This window comes from Lepisosteus platostomus, chromosome 20 (assembly GCF_059453375.1).
Source record: "Lepisosteus platostomus isolate fLepPlt1 chromosome 20, fLepPlt1.hap1, whole genome shotgun sequence".
NCBI lineage: Eukaryota > Metazoa > Chordata > Actinopteri > Semionotiformes > Lepisosteidae > Lepisosteus > Lepisosteus platostomus.
Genome location: NC_142630.1, coordinates 8,490,559 through 8,506,336, shown reverse-complemented (window position 1 = coordinate 8,506,336; position 15,778 = coordinate 8,490,559). Strand labels below are relative to the sequence as shown.

Sequence of the window (15,778 nt, the reverse complement as noted above, 5' to 3'; positions counted from 1 at the left end):
TAGGTCACCCGCCTGCTTCACCCCTCAGAGTGACAAAAAGCTTTCATTGGGAAGCCTTTACTTGTTTAAAATAGAGTAGGGGGCTATGTCTGTATTTGTAGCACATAACCCACAGTTTGATTTTAAAAATTGTAAATCTAATACTTGTATGAATATATTTTCCAAAACTAGCAAGAACATGCTTATTCTTCACATAGGCTCCACAAATATAGAATCCTGAATTCTCATTGAGAATTACTATCTCAATATCTATAAGGTAAAAGCTGGTTGTGAAAGGATATTGTTCTGAAAGGTTCTGTGGGTCATTCTAATAACACAGCAGTTAATTAAGGCCATGAAATAACAGTCAGTGAATTCTGTGATCACAAATGAAAATCATTCTACTGAACATAACAATAACACAACATAAATGTAAAAAACTCACACTTATTAAGAAAAAGATTAATTTTAGATTAACAATAAAAAGCTGCTTCTTCTAATTTTTCAGATTTGGGTGAGACAGCTGTTTTTTTAAAGCCTCATACTTATGACATTTTATAGCTGCAGTAGTTCAGCTTTAAAAAAAACATGCTGAAACTTTCCATTATTAAAAGAATGTCCCATGGTAACTCTTTCAAAGCGCAGTCCTGTTTATTTGAGCTTTACAGAAAGGAACATCTGAGAATCTCACAAATGCCCCCATCCTCACCCACCCTCTGTTTACCCACCTACAGCTCAAACCAACTGACCTAGCCATCTGTGCTGCTCAACTGGAATGTACCACCTTATATAAAGGGGAGGAACGGGGGTGTACTGGCATGTACTAGAACATTATGGATTGTCAATCTTCCCAATACTCCTTTCCGTTCACCCCAGGCCAGGAAGTTTAAATATCTATGAAGACATTAAATTATACCGTTTACAGATTTTGCAAAGCCATAACATGACATCTGTATGCACAATACATACGAGACAAAACAAGTTTGCAGATCAGACTTGATTACATAGCAAGTTTCACAATGAGCTTAATTGCCCACACCTGAGAACAATTATCTCCATCCTGGAGGACACAGTCCTCATGAAGCTTGTGATTAAATGTTAAATGACATAAGCTGCAAAAAATAAGATCTGTGGCCCATTAACCCAGGGTATCTGTGTGTGTGATGGTATAGCTGATTTCCTGGCACTGGATCCAAGTAAAAGTCTAATTGGCAGCCCTTAATCCAACCTTTATCTGAAGAAAAAACATCTAGCTATAAATTGCATTAAAATAGTTTACTGCACTATGAGTGAAACAATGTACAATTTTAAATTTAATATTTACATTGGTGTGGAATGCTTTTGTTGGGAATGAAACAAACACAGATACTAAAATATGGAATATGCCTTGTATGATATGTTAATACCCAAAATGTCCTTTTACAGGAAAACGTCTGGTCTTGTGTTTCTGTCTGAAGTTAACGTATTCCCTCCAAACTAAATTATTGCGGTATGAAGAACTATGGGAGAAAGCTCATGACTGTGTTGTCACAACCCACCAGTTAAAGTGCAGAATCTAGTAGCGAGCATTTGCCTTTGTGCACTCATCAGGGAAATTACAGATTTTAGCCAGACTAAACAAGGAAATATGACAGCTCTCTGATGTTACCAGTTATGAAATCTCTTGCAATGCTCTGGATTCTCTTATATTCCTAAAGCAGACTGTCACAGCACCTGGAGTCAAGACTGTATTTTTCCTGGGAGAGCTACAATGTCTTCAAAATTCTAAATACCAATAATCTTATAGCATTTGTACTGTGCGACATACAATGTCCATGGGTCTGTTGATCTGGAAGTCTTCCAATAATATTTCTGATCTCCTATTTATTATTAAAACAAAATCAGGGAGCTGTTTAACAAGGACCCCATCCTATTCTTTCCCTGCTGTTTTGGGGAACAGGTAAATAAAAGGCTGGATTTGTTTTAATGTGTTCTTAATTCTGCTAACTTCTAACTAAAAGCTGTATTAGTATTATACTTAAATGACTGAGAATCTCTAAACTGGGCTTCTCACTACAGATAAAGGAAAAGAGTCTGTAAATAAAAAAATAGAAGCTTAAATTCCATAGAATATTATGTCTGACTTTTTACTACCACTTTTTGAAACGGTAACTTTATATAAGCAATCTTGTTAGCTGAACTGAGCAAGAAAATCAAAATTTAGTGGAATATATAACCTAAATTTCAAATTCTGCAAAGTGTATTAACACAGGCACACATGCCCCAAAGAAGAAACAAATGCTATCACAGCCTGCAATGTAATACACACTGTTACTGTTGTATTGGGAGAAGAATTGATCTTTTAGAGTTAATGCCCTAAATAAAAAGTGAAGGTGGCTGAGAGTTTGTGATGAAGCACAGCTTTTATTTTTTCAGTTCTGAATTACAGCCTATTTTTGCAACACAGAATTTAGTGCTCCCTTCTGCAATTACACTGGGCTGTCTGTCCTTGTCTGCTGTGGCAAGTGTTCAAAGACAGCCATCAGGCTGGGACAAGGAGGGAGGGCTGTCTCATAGTCGCTAAAAACAGTTCATTTCAGTGACAGAAGAGGCAGGTGTGCAGCAAATCATGTAACCCGACAGAGTGTGCAATTCTCATTTGAGCTAATTGATAAAAGGAAACCCAGAGGTAACAGTTTGAGTGAGGCAGTGTCAGTGTCAGAGGGGAGAGACACGACAATCTGTGTGGTCCATCAACCCTCTGGGTCAGTTTCTCTGCCGTTACCTCTCTCTTCATCCCACAGCTACTTGTAAATTTCAATTAGATCTTCAATTCGTCCATCCACTGTCAGATAGCTGCTTGTTCCTGGGCAGGATGACAGCAAGCCGGAGGCAATCTGGAAAGGACACTCTTCACTCTTCACCGAGTGAAGAGCAGGCCTACATCCTCGACAGGATGCCAGGCCAGAGCTGGGCACCTACACATTCACACACTGAACATTTCCAGATACCAATTAGCTTAGACAGCATGTCTTTGGAAGGCAAGAGGAACCTAGAGCACCTAGAGAACACCCACACAAATACCAAACCTTGTAGAACACAGTGTTTGACAGCTCATTTCACTGTGATATTGTGCCCCTTCTCCACCAAATAAGGGCACAGGTCTGGCACAACTGCTTGAACCAGAGATTACAGGTTAACATGATCAGTTCAGGACTGCAACTGTGGTAATAAAATAATTTCTGGAAAATCTGAACAGGGGTGTGGAGGAATATCACATTCTTTATGCCAGGTTAGATTAACTAATATATTCAATTTCTTGAAGAACGTGAATCTTGTTGGCCTCTTACCCGTGTACACTCGGTAAATCTTTTTCCTTTTTTACTCAAGACACTGTAGTTGTGAATGGCATTTCTGGAGTGTGATGATCTAGGATTAGTCCTTATACTCAGTCTCTACATGCCAGCCATCGCTGGCATTCCTTTGCAGGCGATCAGAAGAATGCCAGCATAGTCAGTTGTGCCGAGCTCTCAGTGGCCAAAGGGACAATTACTAATGAAGATGCCGGTCACACTCGTGCCTCATCCTCACTGCAGCTTTTCAAACATACATTTCCTTCTAGCTTGTAAGAGAAACTGCAAGCTTTGCCGTACTTCGACAAGCATCTTTTCCTTGATATGTTCCTGGAGATTATGGATGACTTTTAAAATTTTCAGATACTGTGTAAGGATCCAGAGGGATTTTTTAAGGTTTATTTTTGTAAAACTTACATCCCTTTTTCTCTTGCAACACTGTTAAAATTAAACAACCACACTATAATTAAAACTTTTATGACCAAGGAAGGTGAATACTACGTCAAAAGTGTTTCAGTTACTGTATGTTATTTCCAGTTAATTTACCTTTTAATTAAAGTCCATTAACAATGCTAAGTAGCAGTGTAAGATATTCCTCTTTTGTTATAGGAAGGATATAATGTAAATTGCATATTTTTTAGATGCTATTGAAAAAAGAAAAATGATTATGATTTCATCAGAATGTTATGCATTCAGGGTTGCAGTGCACAAGATACAACACCAAACAGATTTTTGTTTTCAAAAGCACAAGTCTCTTGGGGTGTTACTGACATGAGGCCGTAATCTCACCCTTAACTTTCCTGGGCCTCAGCGCTTTGGAAACAAACTGGGTGTACAGGCTTGCATGTCTTTGTCCAAGAGCGAGCTCCTGGTGCGACAGCTGTCTGGGGTGGATGCGACTGATTCCATGTGTGTGAAACCCAACGCCCATCTCCCCTCCCCTTCACCCCTGCACCCACGCCAAGCTGGTGGATTCCTCATTAGGGACGGGGCAACAGATCAGCATTCCACTAGAAAATGTGGCGGAGCTCCTGCTCGGCCCACAGCATGGTGCGATGTGTTGTTCTTATCTTACAGGCCCATCTCCCCCAATGTTACGCACCTTTATCTCGCTAAGTAACAATAGATTGGGCAATAACAACTACAGAAGCTAAAAAAGCTTAGCCGTGTTTAGTGGCACTGATTATTACCCCCAGAGGTATCCGGTTGTCAGGAGCCACATTTATTATAGGTTTCCTAGTTTTACAGATCCGACAATCATATATGCCTCCATTAATTCATCCATCTCTTGGTCCAAGTCATCCAAAGTTCTTCCGCTACAAATTCTGGAAAGCCTGATAGCCCAATAGCCCCGACAAGGCAAGGGTTGGACACCCCTGGTTCAAGCTATAGGTACAAATAAGACTTCCTGCCAGGAATGCCTTTTTGAGTGAGATCCACCAGATGGCAGTACATTTAAGCCATGTATTATAAAGCAGTTGAATTTTTGAAGCTGTTCTAAGAATCTGAAACGTGCTGTGCGACAGGTCTGGAGCACACCTCACAGGAAGCAGGAAGATCCGAGCATTGCCGTCCTGCGGCCATGGCAACAGAGCACAGAGACAGGAGGCCTCAAGAGGGTGAAGAGAGCCTGGGTCATTCCTCCCATCAACACTCCAGAGAACAATAAGCAAATCCCGAAGCAACTTGTGCAGGTAGCCAACTGCCGATGGGCCTCGGCCCCATGTCGTCTTGGTCTTCGTAGCATCAAGGCAGTGAAAGCCCTTAACAGAATACTCTTGCTGTCATCCTCAGATTAAATCGGATAAACGGGAGCCAGGGAAGGTGATCTATAAACTAGAGGGACCAGGAGTGGACCAGGATCCAAGGGGGTACTTTGAGATTAATGAGAAAACTGGACTTGTCACCCTGAAGACAATGCTCGACAGAGAATCCTACAGCAAGTTTAAGGTAACTTCGTGCTCTGTTTTGCCCCTCAACAGTTTGCTTGCACTGCAATTTGCTTATTCCCCCCACACATGTGATGTAATGTCACTTCTCGCACAGCCACCTCCTAAAGTTTAGAGTGTCAGTGTGCTAGACCACACTTAGCAGAAACAGCTCTCTGTCAATTTCACCCCTCATGTGGCAAAATACATTATCAGTGCATCTCTGAGTGAATGTTCCGGCTGCATGTGTAGCATCTGTTCACTGCAAGGTCACTGTGCATGTTGTACCATTACAACATTTGATTGAATCATTATTTGAAATGATTAATTTTTTTAAAATGTTATAGGAATAAATATCCCACAGCTGTGCTCTTGTACTCATTACTTATATTCTGCCCTTGAAATGCAGTGTTTTTCATTGACAGGGTCCTCACAAAAGCCAAAAACAGCCCTTGGAATATCAACCCCACAAGGGTTTCCTTGTGGCATTCCACCCTAACACGCTTTTCATTCACAAAAATCTCTTAATTTTACAGGATCACACCTCTGTTAGAACCTCTTTTCCTGAACCACGAATCATCTTCTACTGCCGCCTAATCTGCACAGTCTTCTTGTCCACACAGCTCCCATCCAGTCCCACTCTCTTTTTTGGAACAGAAGTCGCTGTATCACTGGCAAGCACATATCCAACAACACAAATATACACAACACCCCTGGCCAGAGGCGAGATCACCCAGAGGACAGCAGGCACGTCCAGCACTCTCATTTACCGCACTGCAGAAAGTGACCTGCCATTGACATTGGCAGAAGAAGAAGGCTGACCAGCTGTTTCCCGGAACATCAGAGCAACGAGGATCAAAGATCTCTACATGCAGAGATTTTATGTTCCACACTTCATGTCCTTCCGGCCCCGATCAGCTAACCATTCTGTCTGCATTCTTTGACAGGGTTTCAAAGACTCCCACTCCTGAAAGAAATCAGGAACTGAAATTATCCCCATGCTCAGTTCACGCCTTCGCTCAACTCCCAGTGATGCACTAAGTTCATTCTAAATGTCTCTGCCTTCTGCAGTTGCCTTCCCCTGGACTCTGTCTCCCAGATTTCTTTATCTTGGGACAGACTTTCTCACCTCTGTCTCCCAGATTTCTTTATCTTGGGACAGACTTTCTCACCTCCCTCTTTTCATTCCCACCTTGTTTTTCTTTTGTTCTCCTTTTCTTATACTGCTCTCTCCTTCTTTCCCCTGTACTCCCAACAATGGCTCCAGAGCCTCAGATCAGATCAGATCACTTTATTGGTCATATACAATTTCTTGTATTAGGAATTTGTCTTTTCACATATCCCTAATGCTTGCTATAAGACACACAGACAGGAAGAGAGAAGCTTGGGGTCAGAGCGCAGGTTCAGCCATTTATACAGCGCCCCTGGAGCAGTTGGGGTTAAGGGCCTTGCTCAGGGGCCCAACGGAGTAGGATCCCTCTGCCGGCTGTGGGATTTGAACCAGCAACCTTCAAGCTACAGGCGCAGATCCTTCGCCACAGTGCCACTGCTCTGCCCAGCCTCTGCGTTGGGTTTTTCATGTTTCTCTTCCTTTTGAGCCATACTTAACCCTTGCTTGCTCCCTTGCAGCCCAGACAGTGACACAGCTCCTCACCCTAATCTCTTCAGATTTTTGTTTTCCATTTTCACCTGTAATCATTTCGTCCAATTCAGAATATTCCTTATAATACCTGACTTGACACTGTATGTCCACTCAGCTACAGGCATCTGCTTAATAAACTGAAAATAACACTAACAGTAAATGCCTGGGGAAAAGAAATAAGTGCAAGTGTAACTTGTTTCCCAGCTCAAGGCGTACGCCCTGGATCTGAGTGGGGAACGGCTGGAGGACCCCACCGAGCTGGAGATCATAGTGCTGGATCAGAACGACAACAGGCCTGTCTTCACACAGCCGGAGTACATTGGAACTGTCCTGGAATTCTCCACACCAGGTTAGGAATGTAGAAGAACCTCCGCAGCTCTTCTAAACCATCTGGGGAACTACAAGACTAAAACTACAATTTCTCTTAAGACTCCTTAGTCAAACCAGTTAACACTGAAGCAAATGTACACGTGGGTGTAGTTTCCAGCCACTGAATATTCCCAGCCGAAGGGAATGGAGTTATTTCCATGCGTGGTTATGTTCCTGAAGTTGTCAAAGGCAGCACACATTGTCAAAACAATTTGGTACAGAAACACTACAGCAAAGGAAAGGTGTAACAATGAAAAACATGGTGCAGGCGCTTTAATGTAATGATGTGTTAGCCTCATTTGGGCTGAAAATGTCATTATTATTGGCTTGACTGCGTGACAAATTAGCACTTGGCTCGGCTCAACAGGCACGTCTGTCATGCAAGTGACAGCGACGGACGCGGATGACCACGAAACTGACAACGCCATTCTGAGCTACTCCATCATCCGCCAAGACAGCATCCCGCCATTCCGCGTCAACAAGACTATGTTCGGAATCGACAACAGTACCGGAGTCATTTTTACTCGGGACGTGGGGCTGGATAGTGAGGTGAGAGAACGGACCCCTCTATCGCTGTCACTCTGATAACTGCAACGATAAAGACTCTCAAAAGATTTTCCTTATTAGGAGAAAAAGCAATCAACTGTCCTGTGCTACAGTATATTTTGACTACTGTACCTGAGCAAGAACGTTTGTAGTTTTGCATAAGAATCCACATACAAGCATATTTTGTCAGGAAATACTAGATTTTACTGAAAGTCAGCTTGAGATGTAGAAAACCAAAGCATTAGAGCAGTTAAAATCGAGCAAACCCTCAAGTCTAACATACTAACTTTTTAAAGGTAAACTTATTGAAATCCTGTAATTCTCAAACTCCCATCTGAGTTTCATCAACTACAAGAAAAGCCATCTCTAGTAGACATGCTTCAACACCAGATATAATCGTCTTTTCCGTCAGGACTCATTTTCAAGCTGCTGATGGGACTTGAACCATCATGGTCAACAGATATCCCCCTATATGCTCACGTGTGACTGTGTTTCAGATCGTGGAGGGATTCAACTTAACCCTGCAGGTGGCGGACATGTCTGGAATGGGCCTGACTGCATACTCTATGGCCATCATATACATCAAGGACATCAACGACAATGCTCCCATATTCACCCCAGAATCAGTAAGAGCTCAGAGAGCCTTTTCCTTTTTGTTTTCTGGTGCAAACCCCAAGCCTCCAAGTGCTACAGTTCAGTCAAGGGGGTATCTCTGGGTCTACTAATTCTGAAAGATGTTTTAAGACCTGGGACTGTTCATGTGTTTCCAGGGTATGAATTCTTTTCTTATCAGATTTAAAAGAAAACTTCAGTGCTGAAGCTGGCCAAAAGAGGGTTACCCCTCAATCATCAATTACTTTCTTCAGAACTGCCTTCCCACCAGCTTTGAAAATACTCTGAGGCAACCTAACAAGGGACCACATCGAAGATGCTCACACAGAATCCAATACAAATAAGTAAACATACTGTAGAAAATGATTCAGATGACCACAAGCATTTTTAATTAGAACCGCTCATTACTGTGCAGCAATAACTCTTTTTCAGTGTTCAGGAAATCTTGCGTGTACTCTCATTCCTAACACAAATGAGCAAAACATTAACAAAGCAGTGCTTCCATAGTAATAACTGAACCAATAACTGCAACCTTTGGGCAGCTTATACTGATTAAACATATTCACATTTGTAAATGTGCTATATTGTAAATCTTACCTTTGTTTTGTGAGATTGTTTTGGGGGTGGGGGTTACATCGTAGATTCCACAAACCTCCATGTATGGTCACTCTTTATTTTTTTCCTCTAAAAAACGCTAATTTACATTCATCCAAATTCCAGTACTACTTTGCGGCAGCGGAGAACGAGGCCAATTTTCTCGTCGGCACAATCAATGCGACAGACATCGACGAAGAGAACACCCCGAACTGGAGAATAAAGTACAACATTATAGCTGGAGATCCAGACGGGCACTTTGACGTCCGCACAGACAGTGCCACTAATCAAGGCATGGTGTTCGTGGTGAAGGTAAGCCACTGCAAAAGCCGATAAACAAACATGAAATGGAAAGAACATGCAATCAAGACATTAGCCCAGTTTTCCATTCTAATAGGTAAAGAGCAGCCTAGACAAGATTTCAGGCCTTTCGCTGCGCATATGCAAAGGTTAACCAGTGAGCAACCATGAAGTGGCTTTATACCACAAAGAGCTAATACGACATAAGTTTGATGCGCTACAATACCCACCTCAGACACAATGCAGCCTAATTGCAGAATTGTAGGCACGGACGTCAGACCGAGTGATATCGCGCCATCTGCTGGCAAGATGCATGTTGTCAGGGCAATAATTGGAACTAATCCTCTTTACTGAGTAAACGTCATTTTCTTCCAATAAAATAGATTGCGAGAAATGGTGTGGAGTATGAAATATAAAGCCTTATAAAATATAAGGAGTTAAACAGAAAGATAAATAAAACATACAAGCTATATAAACAGATATATAAAATTAAGCATTGTAATAAAATAATCTATGTATAATTAACTCATTGCTTGCTCCATAGCAGAAATAAACAGGATTGTGTATTATCTGTTATAGAGGAACAGTGAGCTTGAAGCTACTTTAAGGTGTGTAACGTCCATGAAATGAGTATTCTTTACTGTGCTGCAGCCCCTGGACTATGAGACAGTGAGAGAATACCAGCTGACTGTAACCGCGGAGAACGAGGCCCCCCTCAGTTCCAAGGCACCCCAGATTCCCCTGAGCAGTGCCACTGTAACCATCACCGTACTCAACCAGAACGAGGCGCCGGGCTTCCGAAGCAACCCCATCAAACTCTCTGTGGCAGAGGGGACACCCCAGGGCACAGTGCTAGCCCGTGACATTGCCTCTGATCCTGACCGGCAACAGCTGAGGTGAGCCTGGCACTGAGAGCCATCTGCTGTCTGGGCATGCCATGAGGTCCGCACAGTAACAGCCTTTTGTTGAGAGCCTGGGTTCAATCAATTTTTTTTAAAAAGGAAAGCCATTCAGATATCAGGTAACTGTAAAACTTGCAGCTTGACCCTAAAGCTGTCAGCAAACGGAAATATACGATTCCGCACACATGGAGCACAGCTGTGCTGACCCACAGGAAGGCTGGTGGAGACCAGGCCTCAGCTCAGTCTCACTCACGAGAGAATGTGGCCTGTCTCTGATCAGGTATGACATCGAGTACGACCCCGGCGAGTGGCTTTCTGTGAACAGCGAGACCGGAGAGATTAGAGCCAACAAGATGATCGACAAGAAATCTCCCTTCCTTGAAGACAATGTCTACAGGGCCGAAATCAGAGTGTCAGACACAGGTACAAAACACTGTCTTGCTATTTTCAATAATAAAAGTAAAACACTGTAGCCGAAAGAGACAGGAAACCATTCTAAGATACATCTGAACCTGAATATGTAGCATCACAGCCCTCACCTGATTCACTCCATTTACGCGGGGCTTAAGTTATCATTAGTTGATTAGGGTGGAGAAGCTGTTGCTGTATTATACAGGAAAAAGTCCATAGTCAAGCTAAGTAATTTTCCAGGATCAGATTTCCAGAATAACTTAACTTGCATTAATAACATATATGTTTTTTGTCTTATGTAATGAATTTTAGAACAGACACACGTTTTTAAAAGGTTTCTTTGATTGTAGTTTCACTGCGTGTTTTTGCCAGGGGAAGACAGGAGCACAGCCACAGCCACTGTGGAAATCACAGTAATGGAGACAAATGACTACCCCCCAGTAATTTTCCCTCTAAGTGGCTCAGTGTGCAGCGACCCAGAAAAAGGTTCTGGCTTGATTCTGAGTGCTGTGGATATGGACCAATCTCCTCATGGACCCCCTTTCTATTTCAATCTGTTCATTAACACTGTCACTGTCAACTGGACTCTGGTCACGCTCAACGGTAAGAGCTTGGGACTGGAATAAAAACAATATTCTGTTACAGCACAAAAAGATACTAGTGTACCAAAGGAGACATAAACTGAAATTCAGAATCACTACAGTAAAGTTAACAGCATATTCATTTTTATTACTCATTTATTTGGCAGATACCCATGTATGTACTGTCTTTGGGTATTTTAATGGAGCACGTCAGATAAAGCACCTTGTTCAGGGCTACAACAGCAGTGTCTCACTGTGGATTTAAACCCACAACCTTCCAGTTACAAAGTAAGATCCATAACTACAGCTGTCCTACTAGGACTGTAGTTATTGTAGTTAGCAATCCTACAGCTAGTACTGTAGTTAGTAATCCTACTGAACTTTTGGATTAACATTGTTTTGTTCATCACAAGTGATAGATAAACCTTCAGATTAAATCACTAGGCTGTGAGATTTCACTTGACCCCAGCAGTATTTGTTCTTATACCTGCACAATACAAATCCCAACTCCTCCTTGAATAATAAAATGAGTGTCTTACTGTGAGTTTCTCAGTAATGTCTGATGCTCTGCGTTTTGTGATCTCCCTTGCCCTCAGGCACCCATGTGGCACTTCGGCTGTTGCGAGAGCTGGAGGCAGGCCCGTATCCCATCTCTGTGAGAGTGTCCGACTCAGGCCAGCCCACCCTTTCTGCGCTGCACACCGTCAATGTGTCCGTGTGCCAGTGCGACGAGGCTGGGGACTGCAGGGCCCTGCTAGGTGCCCTCTTCGCTGGTCGCACGGGCCTGAGCCTGGCAGCCGTGCTGATCATCCTGGGCAGCGTCGCCCTCTTGCTCCGTATGTGTCACTCTCCCTGAGATCTCAGCACCCGACATCTCACACAGACAGCTTGCATCTCACATGTGAGACAGGAAATCCTTGATTGCATCATTCAATTCCCAGCAGGACTGCAGAAAGAGGAGATGAGATCAACTCTATCCTTTTATTTTCCTTCCTGTGCTAATTTGAACCTCATTTTCATGCCACACACAGGCCAGAACCAGATCGCTGTCACTGAAGGTCCAAATAATCTAAATGCAGTTTGTTGTAATTTCAGAAACTATCCATTGTAATTTAATTTTCCCTTCGGAGCTATACACAAGCACGTCAGAGCAGTAGAAGTGGTGTGCACAAGCTGCTGGCGTGTGTGCTGTGCTGTGCTGCGCGAGCCCAGCCAGGGTGCTAAAGCACGCGGCCTGCTCTCTGCCCTCAGTGTCCTTGCTGATCGTGGCCACCGTGGGACAGTGCCGGCGGCAGCCCTTGAAACAGGGGCTGCTGGGGGGGTCAGACGATGACATCCGCGACAACGTGCTGAATTACGACGAGCAGGGGGGTGGAGAGGAGGACGAGGTGAGTTCACGGCAATTCGGCACCTTCCCAGCCAGGCCTGTACAACCAAGGAACAGCACAGCCCTCGTGTTCAGCGTATACAACTTCTGAATGTCTGTCTTCCATATGGGCCGTCTCACCAGGAAAGGAAGCTGCTTAAATTTGATTTGTCGAACAAACGTGCTAAGATGGTGCATACCTAGTTACTGTATGTACTGCCATCTCAGTGGCAAGGGATGCACATGGTGTTTGTCTGGAAGACAAAAAGGCACAACAGCCTACAAAAGCATTTCAGATTTAGTTGATTGATGGATTTCCGGCTACAAACATATGCACTTTAAATACAGAAGCAATTGGTTCAGATCTCTGCCACAGTTTATTTAATATTCTTGTACATCTTCTTTTTTGTAATCCTTAATCTCATTTGATACATTTTCAGCACCCTGTTTCTTTTGTTTTTAATGGTTTGTAATTTGCCAAATCGCTCTTTGATGCACCTTTTACACCTTTGCGTTGTGTTGAATGTGAGTTGACCTGGATAAAGGTGTCAGTTAAATAATCAACCAGTCACACCCAACATGACTAAATCATTCATAAAAGTTCCACGATGCTCCACCCATCTCTTTTCCCAGAATGCCTACAATATAGACCAGCTGAGAAACCCCGATGAGGTGGTCCCGCCTCCAGCCTCCGCCCTGCCCAGACCCAAGCAGCCACTCAGGAAAGACGCTCCTTACAACTACCCTTCCCCCTCATATCCACGGAAACCCCCCACAGACCCTACCGACATCGAAGATTTCATCAACGATGTAAGAGGCTGATGGTCTTCACTTTCTCGTTCTCTTCGTTAAAACTGGAGATTCTAATTTTTTGTAGAAAATAAGTTTTATATATATATTATAAAGTTCAAGTAGAGAGCTGCATCAGCATGCATAGGCTGCAAAGGAACATGTAAAGGTTTATTCCATGCTGAAAAGAGAAGAAAAGAAACAATGTTTCAGCTGTGGAGCCTACTTCGGGTGTGTGTATATATTATATATACAATATACATTATATATACACCTTTTTAGAAATATTGTCCATATACATCCGTAGGCCTGTGTATGTAAACAGACAATCGAGAAAAGTTAGATCATTTTACTCAGTATCTGGTGAAATTCATTGAGATATTTAATTTTGTTATAATGTTCACTTAGACCTCAAACCCTTTCCAGGGCCTGGATGCTGCCGACAATGACCCCAATGTGCCCCCCTATGACACGGCCCTCATCTACGACTATGAGGGCGAAGGCTCGCTGGCTGGGAGCCTGAGCTCTATCGCCTCGGGCAGCTCAGACGGGGACCAGGACTATGACTACCTCAACGACTGGGGGCCACGCTTCAAGAAACTGGCCAATCTGTACGACCAGCACTGATGGCCACACCCACTGACTCCGCCTCTCCTCCTGAAAGCATCATCCACGTTTCTTACTGAAAACCATGGATCCGTTGTTTCCTTCCAGATCTTCCAACTTCTAATGGGACTATCATTGCAATGCAGACACACACGGGTATTTGATGAAAAATATTTTCTTAGGAGTTCAGAAGTGCCAAGCTGCTGTGAAAAAAAGTGTCCACCTGTGATTGGCATACAACACTTTGGTTATGAAGTCTCACAGCTCACTTAACAACTAAGACATGGCTGAGAGAAACAGACGGGCTGTGTCTCTGTGTGTTCTTTTCTCTTTCTGGAGATGACTACAAGAGGGCTGAAGACAGGAATCCCCTTCCAGTACAGGAGATGTCAGTACAGGTGAGGGGCAGGTGTCTCTTCTCTTTTCTTCTCTTTCTGGACAGGCTATGAGGGGGTTAAAGATGGGACACCTCTGCCAGTACAGGTGGTTACAGGACAGGTGAGGGGCAGGTGTCTCTACGTTTCTCTTTCTGGACAGGCTGTGAGGGGTTGAAGATGCTATACTCTGCTATTAGAGGTGGCATCAGGACAGGGGAGGGATGTGTGTCTATGCAGACTGCAAGGCAGGTAGATGACTGGCAGAAGGTATGACAGGTGAATTTCTTGAAGATAGGTATTTTCCTGAAGGTATGCAAAGAAGATGTTCTTAATGCTAGGAAATAAGAGGGGTATTAAAGTCAATCCAAGGTAAATGGACCTTCTCTTTTAATATCGGTCATTCTTAACTGCAAAGTATACTATAAAGGAAAAGGAAAAGGCAATTGCTGGACTAACAGCTGATTTTACTAGAAGGAGATTGAACAATAGTGGACTACAAGATCCTGTTCATTTCATCACTAAAGATTTAAGTAGATTTGGGAGCAGCAGCTATCTTTAGAAAAGGATAAGTCATTTTGGTTTTAAATGAATGTGAGTGTAATGATTTAGTAATATAAGCCCCCGTGGGAGGTAAGGGCTAAGGTAAGGCAGAGAGATAATATTGTATTATTGTAATGTTCATTTGTAATTTTCAGTCCACGTAACATGTCGAAAAATGCTTTGAAAGCCAAATATTAGACTGTAAATCTTAATTCAATGATGCTGGGATTTAAATAAGAAAAAATGCCTTTTTATACTTATGTTATGACACATTAAGTAAGATAAATATACAGTAACTTACTAATAATGAAACAGAGGAGAAACATTTGAGAGAATCTCCTCTGTGTTTGCATTGAGGATATCAATACAATATCTTATCTGAAGCCATATCCTACTGTGAAAAGCTCAAACATTGCTTCTTTTTTTGCAGCATTATCCTATTCTTCTTACAAGTCATATTTTTGTATCAGATAAAACCATTGGGATTGTATTGAATTGTTTTCATATTTTTAAAAAATAAAGACTGAAATTGTGTCATACTGGCAAATGTAAACTGTTAATCTCGTCAGCAATAAGCACAACTTTTACAGCCTAGACAGGAAAAGTGTTTCTGCATTATTTTTTATGGTTGCAGTTAACGCTGTCTGTAATTTGGAATATCAGTCCTACTTCACCAGTGTTGTTTAAAGAACTGAATATTGTAATAGCAGCAAGACTTACGCAATTCAGAACTGAGTTTTATTGTTTGATTTTGTTTCAAGTTTTTTTTACAGCATATATGACTGTGTAAGGAATTGTCATGATACAAAAAGGTAATGCAAAACAACCTGTAATAGTTATCATTTCTGATCTTTAATTTTGTTTCATACAATTAAAACTTTTTTTCTGAGAACCATCTATAAAA

At 42.4% G+C, this 15,778-nt stretch overlaps 1 protein-coding gene and 1 long non-coding RNA gene across 4 annotated transcripts in view; one reads left to right on the top strand and one right to left on the bottom strand.

Annotated features, from left to right (window-relative positions):
- Nucleotides 1–11,868, bottom strand: part of LOC148644446 (uncharacterized) — a 27,579-nt gene extending 15,711 nt beyond the window's left edge. For both annotated transcript variants that reach the window (XR_015928735.1, XR_015928734.1), the window contains exon 1: nt 11,736–11,868. This is a non-coding gene — a long non-coding RNA (uncharacterized LOC148644446). The remainder of the gene's footprint in view (nt 1–11,735) is intronic.
- cdh15 (cadherin 15, type 1, M-cadherin (myotubule)) overlaps nt 1–15,778 on the top strand; it is a 19,290-nt gene extending 3,512 nt beyond the window's left edge. The window contains exons 2-14 of one of the 2 annotated variants that reach the window (XM_088614258.1): nt 4,838–5,005; nt 5,106–5,261; nt 7,086–7,230; nt 7,618–7,799; nt 8,294–8,422; nt 9,129–9,314; nt 9,954–10,198; nt 10,485–10,627; nt 10,988–11,218; nt 11,793–12,032; nt 12,448–12,584; nt 13,196–13,372; nt 13,760–15,778. In XM_088614258.1, coding sequence (XP_088470384.1) covers nt 4,838–5,005; nt 5,106–5,261; nt 7,086–7,230; nt 7,618–7,799; nt 8,294–8,422; nt 9,129–9,314; nt 9,954–10,198; nt 10,485–10,627; nt 10,988–11,218; nt 11,793–12,032; nt 12,448–12,584; nt 13,196–13,372; nt 13,760–13,978 — 2,358 coding nt within the window. In that variant the 3' untranslated portion in view covers nt 13,979–15,778. The remainder of the gene's footprint in view (nt 1–4,837; nt 5,006–5,105; nt 5,262–7,085; nt 7,231–7,617; nt 7,800–8,293; nt 8,423–9,128; nt 9,315–9,953; nt 10,199–10,484; nt 10,628–10,987; nt 11,219–11,792; nt 12,033–12,447; nt 12,585–13,195; nt 13,373–13,759) is intronic. The other variant, XM_088614259.1, reaches the window with a different exon arrangement.